We start from the raw sequence: 20,991 nt of genomic DNA on the forward strand, positions 1-20,991 counted from the left end.
AAGAAATTTCAAACTCTTAGTTAATTATTCACCTTTCCTGGAATTTCTTCTTCTTGGGTGCAATTCTTCCCCGATGAAGGAATTCATCTCTTTGTGCACTGTCCATGAGAAGATCATTTTAGCGCATTCCTGTGTTCCTAGGCAGCATTTTACACTTGGTGGGGAATTCTTTCAATTCCATGGATTCCTTGCATCCCTCTATCTAGCGCTCCTTCTCTCACTTGGGCGCTAAGATGCCTTGGTCAAGGACTCTTGCAATTTGCCTGTTTCTCCATGCACTCTTCATTCTAGCGCCCTCCACAAGGCTGGGGCGGAAATTCCTCCTGAGGAAGGAATTCATTGTTTTGTGAATTGTCCATGTCTTCTTTTCAACATCCCTATTTTTTAGGGATCCTCCTAAAATTTAGGTGCTAGGTTCATTGGATGGAGAATTCTGCCATGATTCCAAATCTATAACAATTTCCTCCTTCCGGCGAGATCCGGTGTCTAAAAATAGCAAATCCAAAAATTTGCCCGAGGGGAATTTTACTTTCTATTCCTCCTTGACCCCTTGGATTCCATGCCTTAGGCAAAATTTCAACTTTTTAGCTTGGGCGTAGGATTCACTGTGCCTTGGAATTTTTTCATTTTTTACACCTTCCATGGGTATATCATTTTGGCGCCCAATCACTCCCTTGGGCGGAATTTTCACTATGTGGAGGATTCATGAAATTTTTTTCATCTATCCTTGCCTGACTCATTTTGGCGCCCAACTACATCCTTGGGCGGAATTTTCACTATGCCATGGATTCATGGAATTTTCCATCTATCCTTGCCTGACTCATTTTGGCACCCAACTGCATCCTTGGGCGGAATTTTCACTATGCCATGGATTCATGGAATTTTCCATCTATCCTTGCCTGACTCATTTTGGCGCCCAACTGCATCCTTGGGCGAAATTTTCACTATGCCATGGATTCATGGAATTTTCCATCTATCCTTGCCTCCTCCATTTTGGCGCCCAAGTCCACAGCTGGACGGAATTCTTCATGCACGAAGGATTTTGATGCTTTTCACAAGTTCCAAGCTCTTCGTCAGGATATATATATGAAATATAACATTTAAGTATAAGACCACTTATACTTTAAGTTATATTTCATATATATTGTCAGGATGTTTGAGAGTGGTTTCAAGTCCATAGGAATCATAATGAAGATCTTTCACATTTTTAGACTTCGTGAAATTTCCGGCCATTTTCGGATCCAGATGACATTGGTGGATTGATGTGAATTTCCAAACTTAGATAGCTTTCCATTCGTGAACAGATTCCCATACTTAGCCAAATTTTGACCACTGTCTGTGCTGAGATGCCACTTTGGGACTTTGAAGGTGGATTTTCCAAACTTAGAACAATTTTGTGCCTTCCACTTCAAGGATGATTCTCACACTTAGCCATTTTAGACCCCTGCCTGTCTGCTTTCAACTTTCCAGATTTAGAAGTGATTGTGCATGTTGATTCTTCGCTGTTTGCTAGCCTAATCCTGTCACAAATAGACTTTCCCAAAATAGAAACTTTCCAAAATGTCAGAGTTAGAGCCCAAAACAGGACGCAAGACGACTTACTAAAAATAGAAATTACTAAAAATAGTAAGTTTGATTTTTGGCAAAATGACGACATTCCGGGACCCAAAAAAATCCCTAAAAAAAGGAACTTTCTAAAAATAGAAAGTTGCTCCGTTTTGGCTCAAATTTTACTGGGAGGTTCCTTGAAGGGTCCTGATTCCAGTTGTATGTTCAGTTTTCCCAAAACCCTAACAAAAACCCCTAAAGTCTAGGACAAAAGGCAGAAACCCTAAAAAGGGACAAAACGGGCCCTAGACTTCATAAAACTCGCCCAAACGAAGAGCAGACTTGATCAATATGACCCCCGAACACTTGCAAAGCAGAGAGACTGCAGAGACTGCTGCGAAAAGACCCAAAAAACAAAGCCAAAAGACCGACAGGGCCTAAAAAGAAGGGGGTCCCCATTTGCAACATTTGCAATGGGGCGATGTGTTGAAAACGTCACAACAAAACCCTTGCTTGACTCTCCTTGCTTATTCATGTTTGCCAACTCTAAGACAAGAACAGTAGGGTCAACATGCAATACAAACTCTTCTTCAAATACAGCAACAAGGTCATTCCAAGAGGAAAAAGAATGCTCATAAAAACCATCATACCAAGCTTTTGCTTTCCCACGCAAGGACCTAACAAAAAATCTCATCCATGTGTCTTCATCTTCAAACTGAACTCTAACCATGAAGTTTGAAAATACCTCAACATGTGTGTCCCCTTACTGATATCATATCCATCAAATCTAGGCATCTGGTTGTAGACCTTAGTTTTCATGACTTTCATTTCATAATCAACCCAATACATGTCTAGCTGTTTGTAAAGACTGTCCAAGGGAATGATAAGGGACCGAGTAAAATGACCTTTTGTAGTAGCAGGAAGGACAGTGGATTGTACCACCTTGATTCCACCTTCACATGGTATCATTGACTGTAGGGATGGCTGGGTAAATTTGCTCAGATTGTTCTATGTTGTGAGCAGGCAACTCATATTGTTCTTCATCAGCAGCACTAAGCACATCATGAGAATCCAAATCAGTTGCATCATACTCATTGTTTTCATCTTCTCCATCTATGGAATCATATCCTGATGCACCATACTGATCGTCATCTTCTTCATAGCACTGAGAACAATCCCCCTCATAAGGAAGATCTTCTTCTCTACTCATTGAAAAGGTACTTGGATTCTTGAGGACAGCAAGTTGAGGTTCCTACAACCTAATGTTTGCAAGAAGTTATTGTTCTTCTTGCATGAGGTGATGCAAAACCTTCTTATGTTTCACTTCTTCATTGTTTGACTCCATGAGAGGAAGTAGATTGGCCAGTATAATATTTTGCTTCATCTAGATAACTCATGTCAACATCATGTGCACTATAGTGTTTATCCACTCTCATCAACAAGCATACATTTGTAGAATTCTGTTGTTTTTGAAGGAGATAAAGTTTGATGATTGCATGATCACTAAATTTGTGCCGTAAAATGTAAGACGCCTACAAAGTAATGTACCCCAATTCAAATTTCACCACCCTATATGCATGAATAGTTACACAATGTCTATATTTTTTTCTGAACAAGTGGATATCATTTACAAGAAACAAAAATTGAGGACAAAATATGCCACTGGAAACAAATGCAAAAAATATCGAAGCCACTAGTTCGTAGCAAATCTATTATAATGGAAAAGTTATTTACCTGGTCCGGCTTTCCCATCCATCTTACTTGACCTCCCATTTTTTCATATTTTGAGCCTAGAGTCCCTAAAAGAAATAATAAAATGGTATAAGCCTCAGATAAATAAACAGAACGCAATAAATGACCTGCAAATTTCAACATAAAGTTACAGACTGACTGACCCCTTAGAACAGCATAGCTAATTTCAACAATGACTATATTGATACACTACAAAATCAAATTTTAAATATAGAAAATAGCACTTTTAGTTTCAGATTACTTTCTTGGAATCCCATAATGCTAATCATAGGAGTTAATACAGCTATTCAGCAATTTGATTTCATAATTTCACAGTATCAGCCTGCTCCAGTGATACAACACCCAGCTAATTCAGAGAAAATCCATGAAGGAACAGTTCAGAAAAAATACGTGAGGTTTTTAGACAACTTTATCATTGATTTTATGAAAACACGACCATAAGCCACTACATCTGGTCCCTTAAATATCTAAGTAAATATAGTTGATTATTTTCCATTTTATTACAGATCGTTTAGAATAAGTGTCATAGGGTTTTAACAAAATCCGAATGCTCAGGTATAAGATCTAGTCCAATGAAGGTTAGCCTCAAGTATCCATTAGAAAATGTAAATTTTGGAAGAGGATTAAATGGAGCATGCCTCTCTACAACGATTTCCAATTTTAAATTTATTATAAATGATGATTTTACCGACTGGAATGCATGTGTCTTTAATAAGAATCTGTTGCTATTTATTGTACCAGGCATAACACTCAAGGCCCTTGCCTCAACAGTAACATGATCTGGATTGGCAATTATCATAGGAATTCCCTTATCCACAGCATGCTCCAAGATCTCCTCCAACTCATCCAGTTTCATTGGCTGAACACCACAATCATTTGCAAGTCCAATTGCTTCAGTACCATGAGCCAGAATAAAATCAGCAGCTTCAAGATGCTCCACAATCTGTAAATCCAGGCCCTGTGACAACACATTTTGTTAAGTTTTATAGATTTTACAATGAAACTACTAATGAATATCTCATTTCAAACCGATCATATTACTCGCATTTCAGTTATAACATGTCTCTTATGTTGAGACTTTATTCCTGTGCTGTAATAAAAATGGAATGCCGAGGCAAAAAATGACCATACAAATTGACAATACTAATAGAGATCATGATGTGTGCCAGACTTAAAACAAAAAACAGGTTCTGGGTTCCCATGATTGAACTTCATTGTTGAAAGGAAAAACACATTTTCATTTAAAAAATATAAAGGAGGTACAAGTTTCCATGACTGAGCATCAAACCAAAGGCCCATATAATTTACCACTACTAATATAACTGTCACCATTAATTCGTTGACCAACATGAATAAAAAGAAGAGATCCTACAAAGCACCCGGTCAAAATCACGTGTCCATCTACTGTTTAACACAGAAACATAAATATTTAGGGGCTAGTGTGATTACCTCATCAAAGCATCAGATCTCTGCATAGATTTTTAACAATTCTGCCCAAATGCCCTATACAAATCTGGGATAGCCTCCGTACAGAAACATTTTTAAAGGAAATGATTATGTCCATTTTAAAACAAACATTGAATCTATAACCATAATCTCAAGGCATGAATTAGCAACCTTTTCAAAGAAACAATGGCTCTCTATCCTTAATCATAGGAACTGCACCATGATGTGAACTATTTGAAAGATAATTGAGTAAGTCTTCTTTAGTCACTTCTAAATAAGAAATGCACTTCATCTGAGACTCCTACACATTCAGAAATTAGAAAAATAGAGTAATGGGAAAAATGAGATTTCAGAATGGCAAAGGGTTATGAAAGATCGTGATGGTTGGCTTTCTTCAGGCTGCCATTATCATGCACATTTAATTAATTGTAAGTGAGACATGCACCTCATTTGAGACTCCCTCACATCTAAAAAGTAGAAATTTAAGACTTTAGAATGGAAGAGAAATATGAAAGGTCATGATAGTTGACTTCCCGCAGGGGTTGCCATTCTCATGCAGTGTAATATTTCATTCAGGTGGTATTAAAGCAATTTCGATTGTATCCTAGGCATTGTGAGGATGAAGAAACTTTTGATTGAGCAGTGCTTTAATATATTAACTGCATGTTTTTATTCTTTCTCAGAACTAACTTGAGTCACATATTTTTGAGTTGACCCCATTTGAAATAAGCATATTTTTAAATGTTTACAGACCTGGAATGCAGCAAAGCCAAAAGTCATGAGCAAGAGTGGCAGCATGCAACACATGGTGCAGGGAGAAAAAGAAAGGAGCACTGCCTGTGAGGGCAAGCCAGAAAATATTAACAAACAAAAGGAAGAAAGATAGCAGAAGACGCAGAAAACAGGATATAAGGCCATGCAGCAAAGGAAAGGAATGAATCAAACCATATGCTGCAAGGAAGAACCAAAAAGAGGAACATCCAACAGTTGCAATGCCCTACATCGTGGATAAAAGGTACTTGAGTGGTCACAAGAGAGATGCATGGGCATCAAGAGGAAGGCACACACAAGAAATTGTTTCCAATGTCAAACATAATGGGTTATCATACAATTGAGTAGGTACTTTAATAGTCTCTTTTTTTATTTGTTTTTAGATATGAATTCTTTGAAGAAGAAAGTATGTCTTGTTAAAAGATCTACAATGTAGAAAAAATGTCATTTTAAACAAGAATATTCCATTTTTGAAAGCATTCAAAGTTGGGTTGAAAATGGAATTTGTTAGGAAAAAAAATTGGCCTATAGTTTTCTAAAATGGTAAGTACCTAAAGGGAGTTATCGTTTTTCAAAAGCATCCTTTGTTTCAAGATGGTAGCCAATAATGATGGAAGCCGTCCTATATGTGTTAGAATATGACCAAAACTTTAAAGCAAACCAATAAAGAGTGAAATGGGATCCTTCAGATAGATTAGATTATAATTCAAAAACACAATTCAACAAAAACTCAGCAGGCCAAAATTTTGACTTGGACTTGAGACTCAGCAAACACTCAAGATCTAAAAAATACATAAAAAATTGGTGAAATATACTTAAATAGCAGATTAAATATTGAATTTTGAAACATAGGCAGCTTTTTCATCAATTTTAGAACTAAAAAATAGGTACAACACCAATTACAATGTCATATACTCAGGTTCCTATCAATCCTAAACATGTAAGGAAGATAGATTTCAAGATAAAAGAGGGATTGTTTAAAAGGTTGGTTATGCCTTTCAGCTTGACCAATGCACCAAATACATTCATGCACTTAATGAATTACATTTTATGAAACTTTCACCAATTCCTTTGTCATGATCTACTTAAATGATATTCTCATATTCAACCAGATCTGGGAGGAGTATGTACAACACATCATACTCATCCTAGATACATTGTGTCATCACAAGTTGGAAGTTAATTCAAGCAAATGTACACTAGACAGTAGACACCATGCAGATAGATTCAATATTTGGGCTTCATCATTGACCACGCATGCATACAAATAGATCAAAAAATCATTGAAGTCATCCAAGATTCACCAACTTCATGCAATCTCATAGTGCTCAAGGGTTCACTTGGACTAGCAAACTTCTGACACAGGTTTGTCCTTGGGTCTTCACCAGAGAAACGAGACTCGCCCGAAATCGCCCAAACTCGGCGAGTCCGAGTCCGAGTCAGGCCAAACGAGTCCAAGGGGCTCGGACTCGGACTCGGCCGAGACTGGAGAGTAAACTCGCCAAACTTGCCGAGTTGGCGATTTTGGCCCAAAATCGCCAAACTCGGCGAGTCCCGAGCCCTAGACTCGGTCGGCGTTGGCACAACTAAAAAGTCAAAAAAAAAATAGTTTGGAAAGTTTTTTTAAATCCGTTTTTTAATGTTAATTGTCTTCTAGCCCTAAAAGTGACTTTCATTTCATTCACTTGCAAAAAAAGGAAGAGTAAAGTGAGTTGGGAAGAAAAACAAGGGTGCATAGAAGAAAAACCAGCAAGGAGGAAGCTCAAGTTTTCTTCAATTTGTCACATTGGAGCTGCATTGTGTTTCGATTTGGTGCATCAAGAGTTGGATAGGAAGAGTTTGCAGCTCATTTCAAGCTTGTTGTAAGAGGTAAGATTGTTTTTTTTAACATTATTTTGTTTCTTATATGCAAAAATTCCATTTTCTATTCATTTATTTTGAAAGTTTTACATTTTCTTGTATGCAAGATCTTTTGTATGTTTGTAATTTGTATGTAGCATGTAGTATGTAGTTGTACTATGTAGGGTTGTATGTAGGGTTTGTAAATTTTATTTTTTTTAAATTGTAGGGTTTGACAAACCCTACAATTTTTTTTTTTTAAAAATTTACAAACCCTACTTTAGTTTTTTTGAATGTATGTATTAATTTTATTTTGTATTTGTAATGTTTTATTGCAGCAAACTTCACTTTATTATTTGCCTCAACTTCAACTTTCACAAAACTATCCTAAAATGTCTACTTCAGCTTCTAGACCCCCCATGAGAAAAGACCCTGCTTGGAAATATCATGAGGATTTTCCAGGGCAAGGAAAGGGGCAAACAAAATGTATGTTTTGCAAAACAATATTCCATGGAGGTATATATAGGTTGAAATACCATATTGCTGGTGTGCGTGGACATGATGCCGAACCATGCCTAAAAGCAGTCTCTGAGGCCATACGTGATTGTTATGTAATGGTTGAGGAGATTGAAAGAAAAAAGAAACAAAAGGAGGATCGAGCGGCCATTGGGAGAGAGACAGTTTTAGGAAGAGGGACACAGTTAGGTTGTGTTGGAGGCCCTTCTTCCTTACCTCCATATCGTCCCACTCAGTTTGCTACTGCTGGTGCTTCCGTTTCTGCTTCTGCTTCTATAGGTGGCAGTGCCACCGCCACTTCTCATGCTCCTACCACTAGTAGTTGTAGTGGGAATGTTACCATTGGACCTAGGATTCGTAAATCTAGGTTGGATTCCTTCTTTGTGCCTCGCACTATTCCTGGGTCCCAACCGTCGCTTGAGGGCATGGGTTGGAACAAGGAGGTCCATGATGCTGCTAAAATGGCAATTGGCAGGTTTTGGAGCTACAGCTGTATTCCATTCTTTGTAGCTAGGTGAATGTTTTACTAACTTTTATGTTTGATAACTTTGATTGTTTTAATTTTTATACTTATCTCATTGAATTTTTATACTTAACTTATCTCATTGAGTTTCTTTGCGACAGGTCTCCTTATTCGCAACAAATGGTTGATGCCATTACCATATGCGGGGCGGGGTTCAAAGCCCCTAGTGAGGGTGATTTGAGGGGACCCATTTTGTCTCAAATGGTGGATGATGTGAAAAAGGATTTAGATGAACAACGCCACATATGGAGCACTAAAGGTTGCACCATCATGACTGATGGTTGGACGGATAGGAGAAATAGAACTCTCCTTAATTTTCTTGTTTCTTCCACAGGTGATTGATTAATTTTAGTTTCATATAGTCTTTAATTTTTTATTTTTTATCTAATGGTTTATTGAATGATCATTGACCTAGTGTTATTTTTTTATTTCAGGGGGCACCGTTTTCATCAAGTCCATTGATGCCTCCGCCCATTGCAAGAATGCCACCTACCTATGTGAGCAGATGGAGGAGGTGATTGAAGATGTGGGTGAGGAGAACATGGTATAGGTGGTGATCGACAATGCAGCAAATTATGTTGCTGCGGGTAAACTTTTGATTACAAACTAATTTTGTTTGCAAATTAATTACTATCTTGTAGTTTGTACCTCCATTAATTACAATTTACAATGCAACAAATTATGTTGCTGCAGGTAGACTATTGATGGAGAGGCACCAATCTATAGTTTGGACTCCATGTGCTGCTCATTGCATTGACCTCATGTTGGAGGATATTGGAAAAATCCCATGGGTCAAGAGATGTGTAGAAAGGGCAAGAAATGTCTGCAAATTTGTATATAATCATTCATGGGTGTTGGCTCTTATGAGACAATACACAGAGCAGAAGGAGTTGCATCGTCCAGGAATCACAAGATTTGCCACAAACTTCCTCACATTGCAGTCCATGCTTAGGTCTAAGCTTGCCTTGAGACGTATGATTGTTGGTGAGGAGTGGTCTTCCTCATCCTATGCTACCACCCCTGCAGGGATAGAGATGGCAGACTGCATTTTTGATGAGCAAGGCTTTTGGGTCCCTTGTGATGAGATAGTGAAGGTAATTTTTTTATAAATTCTACAATTTAGCTTCATGTTTTATAACTTATTATATGTATTCTCTTATTTGCTCATTTTTCTAAATTACACAATATTTTCAATTTTGCAGTTTGTTAAGCCCTTGGTGGTTTTGTTGCAAGTTGCGGATGGAGATAAGCCCGCAATGGGCTATATATATGAGGGCATGGATAGGGCGAAGGAGGCCATCAGATTCGTCTATGGAGCAGATGAGAGCAAGTATGGTCCCATTTGGGAGATCATTGATAGGAGATGGCATCATCAGCTACATAGGCCCATCCATGCAGCAGCCTATTATCTGAATCCGGCATTCCGTTTTATCCCTTCTTTCAAGGCTGATGCGGAGGTCCTTAATGGGCTATATGCAATCATGGAGAAGATGGGACCTGCTGGTACTTCTCAGATAGACCTTTTTCGAGAGCTACAGATGTTCTCAGATGCACAAGGGGAGACCTTCTCTCGTCTTGTCACCAAAGACGGTAGGACAACTATGATGCTAGGTAAAAATAAATTGTTAGGCTTAATTTTAGTTTTATTCAATACTATATTGTAACTTGTTAAATGAGTTCATGAGTGAGACTGATTTTATTTATTTTTCTCATTTCAAACTCAGATCATTGGTGGAACTTTTTTGGCCCAGAGACACCAAATGTTCAGAAGTTGGCCATTCGTATCTTGAGCCAACCATGCAGCGCATCAGGTTGTGAGCGCAATTGGAGTATGTTTGAGCACATACACTCCAAGAGGCGCAATAGATTATCTGTGGAGAAGATGAATGATCGCATCTTTGTTCACTACAACCTCCGCCTAAGAATGAGAAAGAATGCAACAGTTGACATGTCTCCTATCATTCTAGATGAGGTTGATCTTGAAGCAGAGTGGGCCAATGAGAATCAGACAGCTCCTGGGACTCCTACAGCTGTATTTAGTGATGATGACATTGATTGGATCGACCAGGTAGATATAGAGGCTGAGGCTGTAGCCATGGCAGAGGAGGAGCAGAGAGCACAAGCAGAGACAGGAAATACTGAGACTCAGAGTGACACACCTGTTCCTGATGTTGGTGAGCATGACACAGCCGTTCCTGATGTTGGTGAGCATGGCATGGTGTCACGGGGAGCGACTATGGCTGCTGAATCATCCAGGACCTACTTTAAACGCCTTCGCAGGGGGCCAGGGTGAGAGGGTGCACGGCCCTCTCAGCCATAGGCTTGTACACTTGTAGTTGTATTTAGTATTTAATATTTACCTTTGGTATTTGTATGAAACATTTGATGATGATCATATGATGACATGGATTTTTTATTCCATGAGTTTTGTAATATTGTATACATTTGACAATATTTATATATCTATGTTTCTTATTTTCTTCAGCTACAATTTGCATTTATGCTTATGTGATTGATGTATACTTGTGTATGTAATCAAATGAGTCGAGTTTAATGATGTTTTTGTGTCTTTAAGGTGTATTCAATAAAGGGTGTCTGAAACAAGTTTTAAATCTTTAAAAATCTCTAAATTTCTTGAGTTTTTCACTTTCCCGAGTCTAGCTGAGTCTGGAGTCGAGTCTGACGCCGAGTCCCGAGTCCGAGTCCGAGTCGGCCTTGCCGAGTCCGTGTCTCGTTTCTTTGGTCTTCACACATCCTATCTGCTAAATCAAACCACATACACCAAGGTTGTTTTCTGATACGGAGCTCAATCAACAATAATGGCCATGCTAGAAATAATACTAGCCTTTGAGATTGATCCCAATGCATCAAAATTTGCATTCAACACAATTATCACCCAACATGAACATCTAGTTGTGTTTCACTCAGAGGCGTTCAACAATACAATTTAGCACCACTCCACCTATGAGAAATAATTGTACACAATCATTCAAGCTGTCAAGTAATGACAACACTACAACTTGTGAAAGAAGCCTTTCATTCACGCTAAATCATAAATCACCTCGCTTTTTGTAGCCACAAAGCAAGTTGGAGAAACCATGGATGACTTACTAGGGAACATTTCCATTTGTTGATCAAACACAAGAAGGGAAAAGCCAACAAAGTGATGGATTGCCTTAGTCATCTTCACATAAAAATGCTCATCAAATTGCTCAACATGAGAGGTCACAACTTCTTAGACTAGGTTTCCCTCTCAATTGATCAAGACTTTGCACAAGCCTATTCAAATCTCATAAAGAGTGAATAAATTGTACATTACTACTTGTCTAATCGATGTCTCTCCATCCTTCAGTACTTTTGCGTTCCTACAGGCTCACCTCAACAACAACTCATTCAAGAGGCACACTATTTTGAGACAGCAAAACATTTTGAAGCAACCGGACCCTACCTACTCCAATAACATTTTTTTTGGCATTATGTGCAGCTGCATGGACCGTCATATCAAACCAGACCACCTGTGTTTCATTATATATTTTTCCAACTTCGTCAAGGTGGGAGAGTGCAAATGTTGTATAATTTTATAAATATCACCCACAGTTGAAATATAGAGAATCTCTGAAATATCATAGGAGAGTAAACGATGCCTTCACCATGTACTCCATAAGAACATTGGGCAATCAGTTGCACACTAGAATATCTAAGCAGACAAAGCATTAATATAGGAATGGGCTGACTACTTCATTCAATTCCCCTCTTTCATATATATTTGGGTATGTGGTTTCTATTCTTGGTCGTACATGTTGCAATGTTAGGATTAATGTGCTCTCTTCCTTGTAAATCCTATATCATATTGCATGGTTCCAACATCCTTCAAAAGTATCCTTAGGCACTTAGGGTGTATTGGGACAATAATTTGTAATATTTTATTCTCACCATTGTATGTAATACATTCAAAAGGGATGACAGGTTCCACTAGCAATGGTAAAGGTGACTCGTGCACATAAATATTTAATTGATTTTTTTCCCAAATGCAGATGCCTAGAATGGGATGGTAAAAGATAAAGACAAGTAAAGAGGACAAAAAAAATGACTATTGGGCTCCTCCAAGTGGGCGTTTGGAAAGAGGCAATAGTTGTCTCTAGATATTCCTTCATTTGTGGCATTTCATGTGATGTTTCATTTCCAAGTTTGTGTGCCTAGGTTGGAGCGAAAATTTTTGGAGCCAAAACTTGTGTCCTAACTCCTAACACATTCCTAAGAGGCAAATCAAAGGATAGGACATTTGGAATGAAGAGTCATCTTAGGGTGCCAAGTTTGGTGCATAAGACCTATTTACAACTTTATAATTTCAGCTCCTTGGATGTTGAATAAGGGTGGAAAAATTGAAAACAGAGTTATGCTGTAGGTACAAGAACCTAAGGAGAAATAGGCTGGAGCACAAAGAGGTTGTTCGCATGTACACAAGTGCTGCCATATTGGGGGCAAAGAGGAGAATGGAAGTGTGTGACAAATTGTAATCTTATTTTAAAAACAATGCATACTTGGCCTCTCTTCTTGGTGGATTTTTTTTGGCAAGAGTTTCTTCACATAAATCTTGTGTCGTGTTACTGATTTGTGCCTCTTTGCTGCTATCTCATGGTGATGTTATCTTTTATTACTGTTATAAATTCTCATAAGGTGGTGTTCTTAAGCATGTTATGTTGGCTGATTTTTAGCATCATAAAAAAGATCGATCTAAACACGATAATTCCACATTAAGGTTAATATTATATTTACATACAAATTTCAGATTTTCATATTGTATTAGTCTAAGCCTAGTATCTCAATTCTCACCAATTGATGTCATAAATTGAAAACAAATCTTTAAAATTTAATTCATTGGATAGAGATTGGAAATTTTCCAGCACGTGGTATTAGAGCTTGTTTGGTCTAAGAGCCATTGGACTGGTAAGAAGGGGGTTTGTTACCTTTCTTGAAATGTTGAAGGCTTGTGGGCTGCAATGAATGTTTTATAGGTTAACCTTGTTTTGCAGATTTGTGAGATTGGAAGCCATTGACATTGTCACTGTGATCTATGTTGGGCATTGGAAGCTCATGGTTGTGGATCTTCATGGAGTTATCATTTTTTTGCATAATGGTAACCTAGAGCTCTTGTTTGGTGGTTTTGCTCCTTTACTTTGTGGTCATGTGCAATGAGAAGGTGTTCATGTTGGATGGTTACTTTTGACATCCTGTTCACATGGAGAAACGCCCACTATTTGGACTACAAAATGGAGTGCTTATGCTAGGTTCATGGTTTTAGGCTTTAGCCCCTATTTACATGAAAGCACTAAAAGATAATCCATTGATCTCTTGCAAGTTGTAGAGTTAGTATATTTTTCTATTTTGTAAGCTCTTATACAACACGGTTCCCCTGTTTCTTTGTGAATTGTACAGATGATATGTTTCATATGTTATAAGCTCCTACACTTCTTGTTTTTTCTTGTAGGTTTTTAAGTTTTTCTTGTTTCAAGAGTTGTGGGCTTGTAGATCTGTGCTTATTCCATTGTTTTGATGACATGTTTGATTTGAATGTTTGGAATTTAAGTCGATTTTAGATTTACAAAGATTGTTTTGTAGGTTTTATATGTTAACCAAAATTTGTGGTTTGTAGATCTATGAAAAGACTATATTCAGTGCGTTCTGGATGGATATAGTTACAAGTTTGCATGGTTGCTTGCATGGGTCCCTAATACTATGGTAACTCTATTTGTGCATTTTTGTGGCAAACCAAGTACAGTAGTGATCATGTGTTTGAACATTGGAATCTACATGTGATCTTTCATTTCCTCTATTATGCATATTGATGAGATGTTGAATCTATTTTTGATGTGGGCTTCATGATGTAGATTTTGTTTGGTTGGCTTTTGTTGGTCATCTTGTTCCATTGATATGTTTATTGTAGTGAGACAAAGAGATGGTTATTTGGATTACTCAATATAGTTGTTTATTGGACCCATAGCAGTTCGCTATGGTGCATGAGAAGCTCTATTCACTTTTAGTGGAGTTTTGGCAATGATGTTGGTCATAATTCCATGCATAGTTCAGTATCACTTTCAGTGGTAACTTTGTGCAATTATGTAGTGAGTATTTTAACTATGTGAGAGTCATGTATGATCTTTGATGAGGAGATGGATGATCTTCTATAATGGTTGTTCATTTCATTAGGAGCTCGCATTTTGTGAGAGTTCGTTGAAATTGTTAATACTATTAACAAATAAAGGTTATCTTCATGTTATTTGGGAATGTTAACATCTTGGTTGCCATGAAGAACTCTTGGAGTCTTTGGTTAAGGTGTTGTTTATGGTCTTCCTTGGGAAAGGATGTAGTTCTCTTTGGTTTCAAGTAATTATCTTTTGTCTAGAGCTTCGTGATTTTGTAGGTTGCATTTGAAGTTGGTATGGAATGATTGGTGGATGCTCATGGAGAGTAGAGAGACTTGAGTGAGGCTAGATATCTCTTCTACTTAGAAATACACATTGGACTAATACTAACTATGAGGAAATCTACACAAAGATTGAGGAGCCTACACCTAGTTATGGATAGGAATTCATTATGGATCTGGAGAGAAGATTGTCATTTATTGTAAGCTTTCATTGCTTAGTGTTGTATGCATATGGCAATATTGTATCCCACTCTTGGTCTACTTAGTAGGTGAATGATATAAGAGGTATTGCCTACTTGTTTATTAGATGCATTCTTTCTATGTATCCTACCTCATGAACATTCATCTTGTGAGATTTAAAGATCGTTGAGAAGTAGATGCATGGTTTCATTGATTTACATTATTCTCCTAATTTGGTCTTGAGCTATAGAGCTATTATAAAGGACTTGCTTGGAGAGATAAAAGAAATGGTTTATGGCTTTTGGCAGAATCCTGGTGTTGTGGAATGTTTGGTTTGATCTACCTGTAGTTTGAGAGGTTTGCATCTAATACTTCCATGTTTCATTTGAATGTTAGATGTTGATATCCTTCCAATCTGGGATATTGGAGATCTTACTTCACACAATTTGGCACATGTTAGTGTGGTACAACAACATGATTTTATTTGCAAAGATCTCTTTTTTGTGGTTTGTATGGAGTCAAATGTTGTTTGTGATTCATTATTTGTCAGCAACAATTTGGTAGCTCCTTAATCTTTGTCTTTATTGGTTTGGAGGATTTGGAAGAGATATTTGATTGGGAAATGAGAGATTTAATTTGCGTATCATGTTTCCTTAACACTATGTGATAGAAAAATTAGCCACATCCTCTATGATATGTGCTATAGGAAGACTTGTGTAATGCTTTGATTCTGTTTTCAAATTTGAAATTACCCATGCAGTGGGAGTCCTGGATATGTTTTTTCTTCACTAGCAAGTTATCCTTGTTACCTTCATTTGCAGCATACTAATGTTATGACACTTAAATTTTATGATCAGATTAAAAGCAATTAGGAAAATCAACACAGTGAACAAAGAACACACCAAGATACCCTGGGAAAACCTTCCAACTTGAAGGTGAAAAACCCAGCAACAAAAGTCTCTGAATATATTTATCAAATACAGATATGTCTTTACAAATTGCTTCTCTCCTTGAAGCTATATGAATAGATCAATTCACCATATACGGCTGTATATGCAGTCCGAACTGCTCTCGGGTATCCAAACTGTCAAGGAATGATCTAAAACTCTTCAATCTGACTTGCATGTGATGTGCAATCTGCTGATGAAATGATCCAATCTGCTATAGGATGGATTCGCTATGCTGAAGGATGAATTCACTCTTCTGAAGTGTGTTCGGTCTGCTTATTGTGTTATGATTCGATGCCAATGAATGGAGATTCGATCTCCTTTAAATACACCGCAAGTGCCCCTTCACCAAGTGTCGGCACTCTCCCAAGCAACACGTCTCAAGGCAAGGGGGGTGGCAGACTTCCAAGTCGGCCTCATAAGATAACCGATTATAATTAAAGCAAGACAGATATGCTAATCGGCATATGTTAAATCCTTAATTATGTTTAACATAAATGTAAATAAATCGAACCTATAAATGTCCAAGGCCGATAGGCCAATTACACATTTATATTAGCTATGTCGGCCTGAAGGAATCCGACCATAGCTATAATAACATTAACACTCCCTCTTAGCTAGGGAGGATTCCTTCACAATCTTTGTAGTGCTATCCACCATGGCTACTCACAGAGGGTGGATCCATCATGGCTACTCCCATAAATGGAAATGTAAATGAACACAAGTGCTCATCACGGAATCACTCTACGTGATGTCGTCATCTCATCATGACGTTCACCGTGGCTCTTCCCAGAGGGTGAATAAACACAAGTGCTAAGTCATGGAGTCTCTCAACGTGACATACACCATGGCTACTCCCAGAGGGTGGAACAAGGGCTTTCAGCTCAAACGTCTCTCACAGAGAAGAATGTATTAACAAGGGCTTGCACCTCAAACTTCTCTCACAGAGAAGAATGCATTATAGTACATCTCAATAAATCACTCATGCTGAGACTCCCTCTCAGCTGGGGCTTCATTATCCACAACTCCAAGCTTGTCTCGAAAATGCACAAACTTCACTCTGGCAAGAGGCTTGGTGAGAATGTCGGTCATCTGATCATCAGTGCTAATGTACCTTAACTGAATAGCATTCCTTTGCACCATATCTCTAATATAGTGATATTTGATCTCCATGTGCTTTGTTCTGTCATGAAACACAGGATTGATAGAAAGCTTCACGCAGCTTTGGTTATCACAATGAATAATTGTAGGCTCCAACGATTATCCAAACATTCTGCAAGGAGCTTCTGAAGCCACACTGCTTCGCGAGCTGCCACACATGCTGCAATGTATTCTGCCTCTGCGGTGCTCAATGCCACTGAAGACTGCTTCCTGCTACACCAAGAAATCATTGCAGATCCCAAACTGAAGCAACAACCAGAGGTGCTCTTCCGATCAGTAACACACCCTACCCATTCAGAAAAAAAATAGCCTTGTAGATTCAAGTCCACACTGAAAGAATATTTCAAGCCATATCCAACTGTGTCACGCAAGTATCTCAAGATATGCTTGGCTGCAACTAGATGTATCTGCCTTTGTTCACACATGAATTGACTAAGTGCACTCACTGCATAGCAAATATCCAGTCTAGTGTTAACTAGATACATTAAGGATCCAATCAACTGTCTGTACATAGTAGGATCTACAAGATCTAAACTAGCTACAGATTCACTTAACTTCTTCAAGTTAGTTTCGATTGGGGTAGACATAGACTTGCAATCTAACACCCCAAATCTCTTCAAGATGTCAATGGTGTATTTTCCTTGACTCGGGATGATCTCATTAAGCTTCTGCCACACTTCTAAACCTAGAAAGAAATGCATGAGTCCTAGGTCCTTCATCTCAAATTCTGAAGTCACTTCCTTGCATCTAAAGATGAGTTGTTCTTCCCCGGTAAGAAATAAGTCATCAACATATAGGACCAAGATTAAACTTCACCATTGAATGTCTTGAAGTAGATATTCGGATCAGCATCATTCTTGCAGAAACCCAAACTCACCAGGTGTCTGTCAATTCTTTCATACCATGCACGAGGAGCCTGCTTAAGGCCATATAAAGCTTTCTTCAATTTGCATACATGAGACTCTTTCCCATGAATCACGAAGCCTTCAAGTCGCTCAATGTAGACCTCTTCTTCAATTACACCATTGAGAAAGGTTGTCTTTACATCCATCTAATGTAGCTTCCATCCCTTAGATGCTGCAATGGCAATGATGGTCGTGATGGAAGTATATCGAGCAACTGGAGCAAATGTTTCTTCATAGTCTATTCTTTCTTACTGAGAGAAACCATGAGCCACAAATTTGGCCTTGTATTTCTCAATGCTTCCATCAGTTGCATGCTTTATCTTGAATAGCCACTTGGAAGATACAACTGACTTGCCCTTAGGTCTAGGCATAATGTCCCAAACATCATTCTTAATAATAGATTGACATTCTTCATCCATAGCATCTTTCCATACTTGCTGATTTGAGGCTTCCTCAACACTGGAAGGTTCAGTTTCAATAATATTACACATCAATGCAACATAGCTAGTTTTTGTGGTCTTCTACTTTCTCTGAAAGTGCCTCTAGGAGCTACAAACTTCTCTACCTCCTACATAGTGTTCCTTGCCCGAAGAGGTCTCTTTCGATTCACAATAATATCTCTAGGCCCATCAGTAGGATCCAAAGGGTCAACTGGATCATCATTTACTTCAGGTTCTGTAGACTCCCTCTGAATCTCAGGAGTATGATCAGTGTCCATGTCTTGAGGAGTTCCTTGATCATCTATCTCCATGCATGAACCTTTAGATTTTCTGAATGCAACATCTTCCTCAAATGTAACATCTCTGCTAACCTCTATCTGTTTCTAACCAGGAATGTAAATCTTGTAGGCTTTAGAGGTTTCACTGTAGCCCACAAATATTCCTCTCTTGCCAGAGGGTTCCAACTTGGTTCTTTTGTCTTTGGGTACATGGCCATACACTGGACAACCAAAGATCCTCAAGTGAATGACATCAGGCTTAGTCCCTAAAAAGACTTCTTCTGGAGTCATATTCTGCAATATCCGATGAGGGCATCTATTATGAACATACACTGCTGTTCTAGAGGCTTCTGCCCAAAGAAAGGTTTGAAGGTCTTGATCATGAATCATGGCTTTTGCAGCTTCAACAATATTTTTGTTCTTTCTTTCTGCAACTCCATTTTGTTGTGGATTGTAAGGGACACAAAAATCTCTCTTGATCCTTGCCTCAATACAGAAATCATGAAAGCTACCAGAGGTGTATTCACCTCCATTGTCAGACCTTAAAACTTTAATTCTCTTTCCAGATAAGTTTTCTATTTGAGCCTTAAACTCTTTAAATCTACCTAGGACTTCATCAGACTCTTTAAATCTTAAGAAATAAATCCAATTCTTCCTAGAGTAGTCATCTATGAAAATTACATAATACAAAAATTCACTTAGGGATGCCATTGACATTGGAGCACATAAATCAGAATGTACAAGATCTAAAATTTCTTTTGACCTATTTTCACTGCTATGAAATGGACTCTTAGTATTTTTACCCATAGCACAACCTTTACAAGTACCATCATGTACATGACTAAGTTTAGGAATACCTTTAACCATTTTCTCCAATGATGGAAGAGCCCTGAAATGTAGATGCCCAAGTCTTCTATGCCACAGTTCGTTGGAATTGGAAGTCATGTAGAAGAGCTTGAACTGGACGAGTGGAAAGCTTGTACAAACTCTCATGTCGATTCCTGATCATACGTGCAATCTTGATGCTGGAGTTCTTTGGCCATGCAAGAACTCTCCCTTATGAAAATGCTACTTGATAACCTTTGTCCTCTAAGGCTGAAATAGATACAAGATTCCTCTTGATTTTTGGCATGAATAAGACATCACTTAGATGAAGAGAAATTTCAGATTCTAGGTTGAGTGATGTAGCACCAAATCCTTTCATTGAATAGCGTGCATCATCTCCAATGATCACTTGAAGATTAGACTCCCTTTCCACCAAATCCGAAAGATGTTCTCAATAGCTTGTGATGTGTCGAGAAGCTCCACTATCAATTAGCCAGGTGTCACTATCTGTGGGAACATTGATTGATAAGGCAGATATGAAGAGGAATCCATTAGAGTTGTCTTCTGCTTCGTTTTGAGTGGAGACTTCATTAATGTTTGCCATTTGTTGTTTAGGCCTTGTCAAGCAATCTCTTGCATAGTGACCAAACTTGTCACATCTAAAGCACTGAATGTGGGAGAGATCTTTCTTTTGCTTCTTTGAATCAGGTGCAAAGTCTGATCTTTGATCTTTATTCCTCTTGAAGTTGCCTTTTCTCCAGTTTCTTCCTTTCTTCTTAGTAGATTGGGTGGCAAGAACATGGGTGTCTTCATTTTGAGAACTTTTGACAGTTCCCCTTGCAACCAACCTAGATTCTTCTTGGATGCAATCAGCACGAAGGTGATCAAACTTAGGAAATTTGGATCTCCCACTTATACCTTGAATAAATGGCTCCCAAGAATGAGGAAGGCCATTCAATGCTAACATGACAAGATCTTTATCCACTACTTCATCTCCAATAGCGCTTAGTTGATCCCTCAGTTCTGAGATCTTCATGAAGAAGGATATGACAGATTCTCCTTTCGCCATCTTGACTAGAGCCCTAATTGTGTTGTTGATCTCATGCAGCCCTTACAAGGTCTTGAACATGTCTCTTGCATTTGACATTTTGGAAATGACGAGCACTAGGTGATCCTTCACGGAGTCTGTCAAGAACTTCTTCGCTTTTATGGCATTCTTCTTGAATTGGAGTTTCTTTGCTTGATCTTCTGGTTTAGATAGATCTTTTTCTTCCACAAACTAAAGAAGATCATTTTCTTCAAGCGTAACAAGAACCCTAAACTTCCATGAAGTGAAGTTTGAAGCACCTTCAAGTCTATCTTCGACCTTGAGACCATACACCATTTTTGAGGCTTGATATTGCTTCTTGAAGGTGATAGATGAAAGAAAACTTCAT

The 20,991-nt window shown here is 38.2% G+C and overlaps 2 protein-coding genes across 7 annotated transcripts in view; one reads left to right on the forward strand and one right to left on the reverse strand.

Moving 5' to 3' along the window:
• Window positions 1-20,991, reverse strand: part of LOC131029587 (uncharacterized) — a 91,431-nt gene that overhangs the window by 15,866 nt on the left and 54,574 nt on the right. For all 6 annotated transcript variants that reach the window (XM_057960117.2, XM_057960118.2, XM_057960123.2 and 3 more), the window contains 2 exons: window positions 4,039-4,258; window positions 3,283-3,347 (listed from right to left, as the gene is read on the reverse strand). In XM_057960117.2, the coding sequence (XP_057816100.2) occupies window positions 3,283-3,347; window positions 4,039-4,258 (285 nt within the window). The remainder of the gene's footprint in view (window positions 1-3,282; window positions 3,348-4,038; window positions 4,259-20,991) is intronic.
• Window positions 7,121-8,476, forward strand: LOC131874646 (uncharacterized). Its single transcript, XM_059218413.1, has 2 exons — window positions 7,121-7,386; window positions 7,695-8,476. Exon 2 carries the CDS (start codon window positions 7,749-7,751, stop codon window positions 8,388-8,390), a length of 642 nt encoding a protein of 213 aa, XP_059074396.1. The 5' UTR covers window positions 7,121-7,386; window positions 7,695-7,748; the 3' UTR covers window positions 8,391-8,476.

This window comes from Cryptomeria japonica, chromosome 3 (genome assembly GCF_030272615.1).
Source record: "Cryptomeria japonica chromosome 3, Sugi_1.0, whole genome shotgun sequence".
Classification (NCBI taxonomy): Eukaryota; Viridiplantae; Streptophyta; class Pinopsida; order Cupressales; family Cupressaceae; genus Cryptomeria; species Cryptomeria japonica.

What these genes read in the sequence shown, in the direction of transcription:
- LOC131874646 (XM_059218413.1), top strand. Translation starts at nt 7,749, where the DNA reads ATGTCTACTTCAGCTTCTAGACCCCCCATGAGAAAAGACCCTGCTTGG.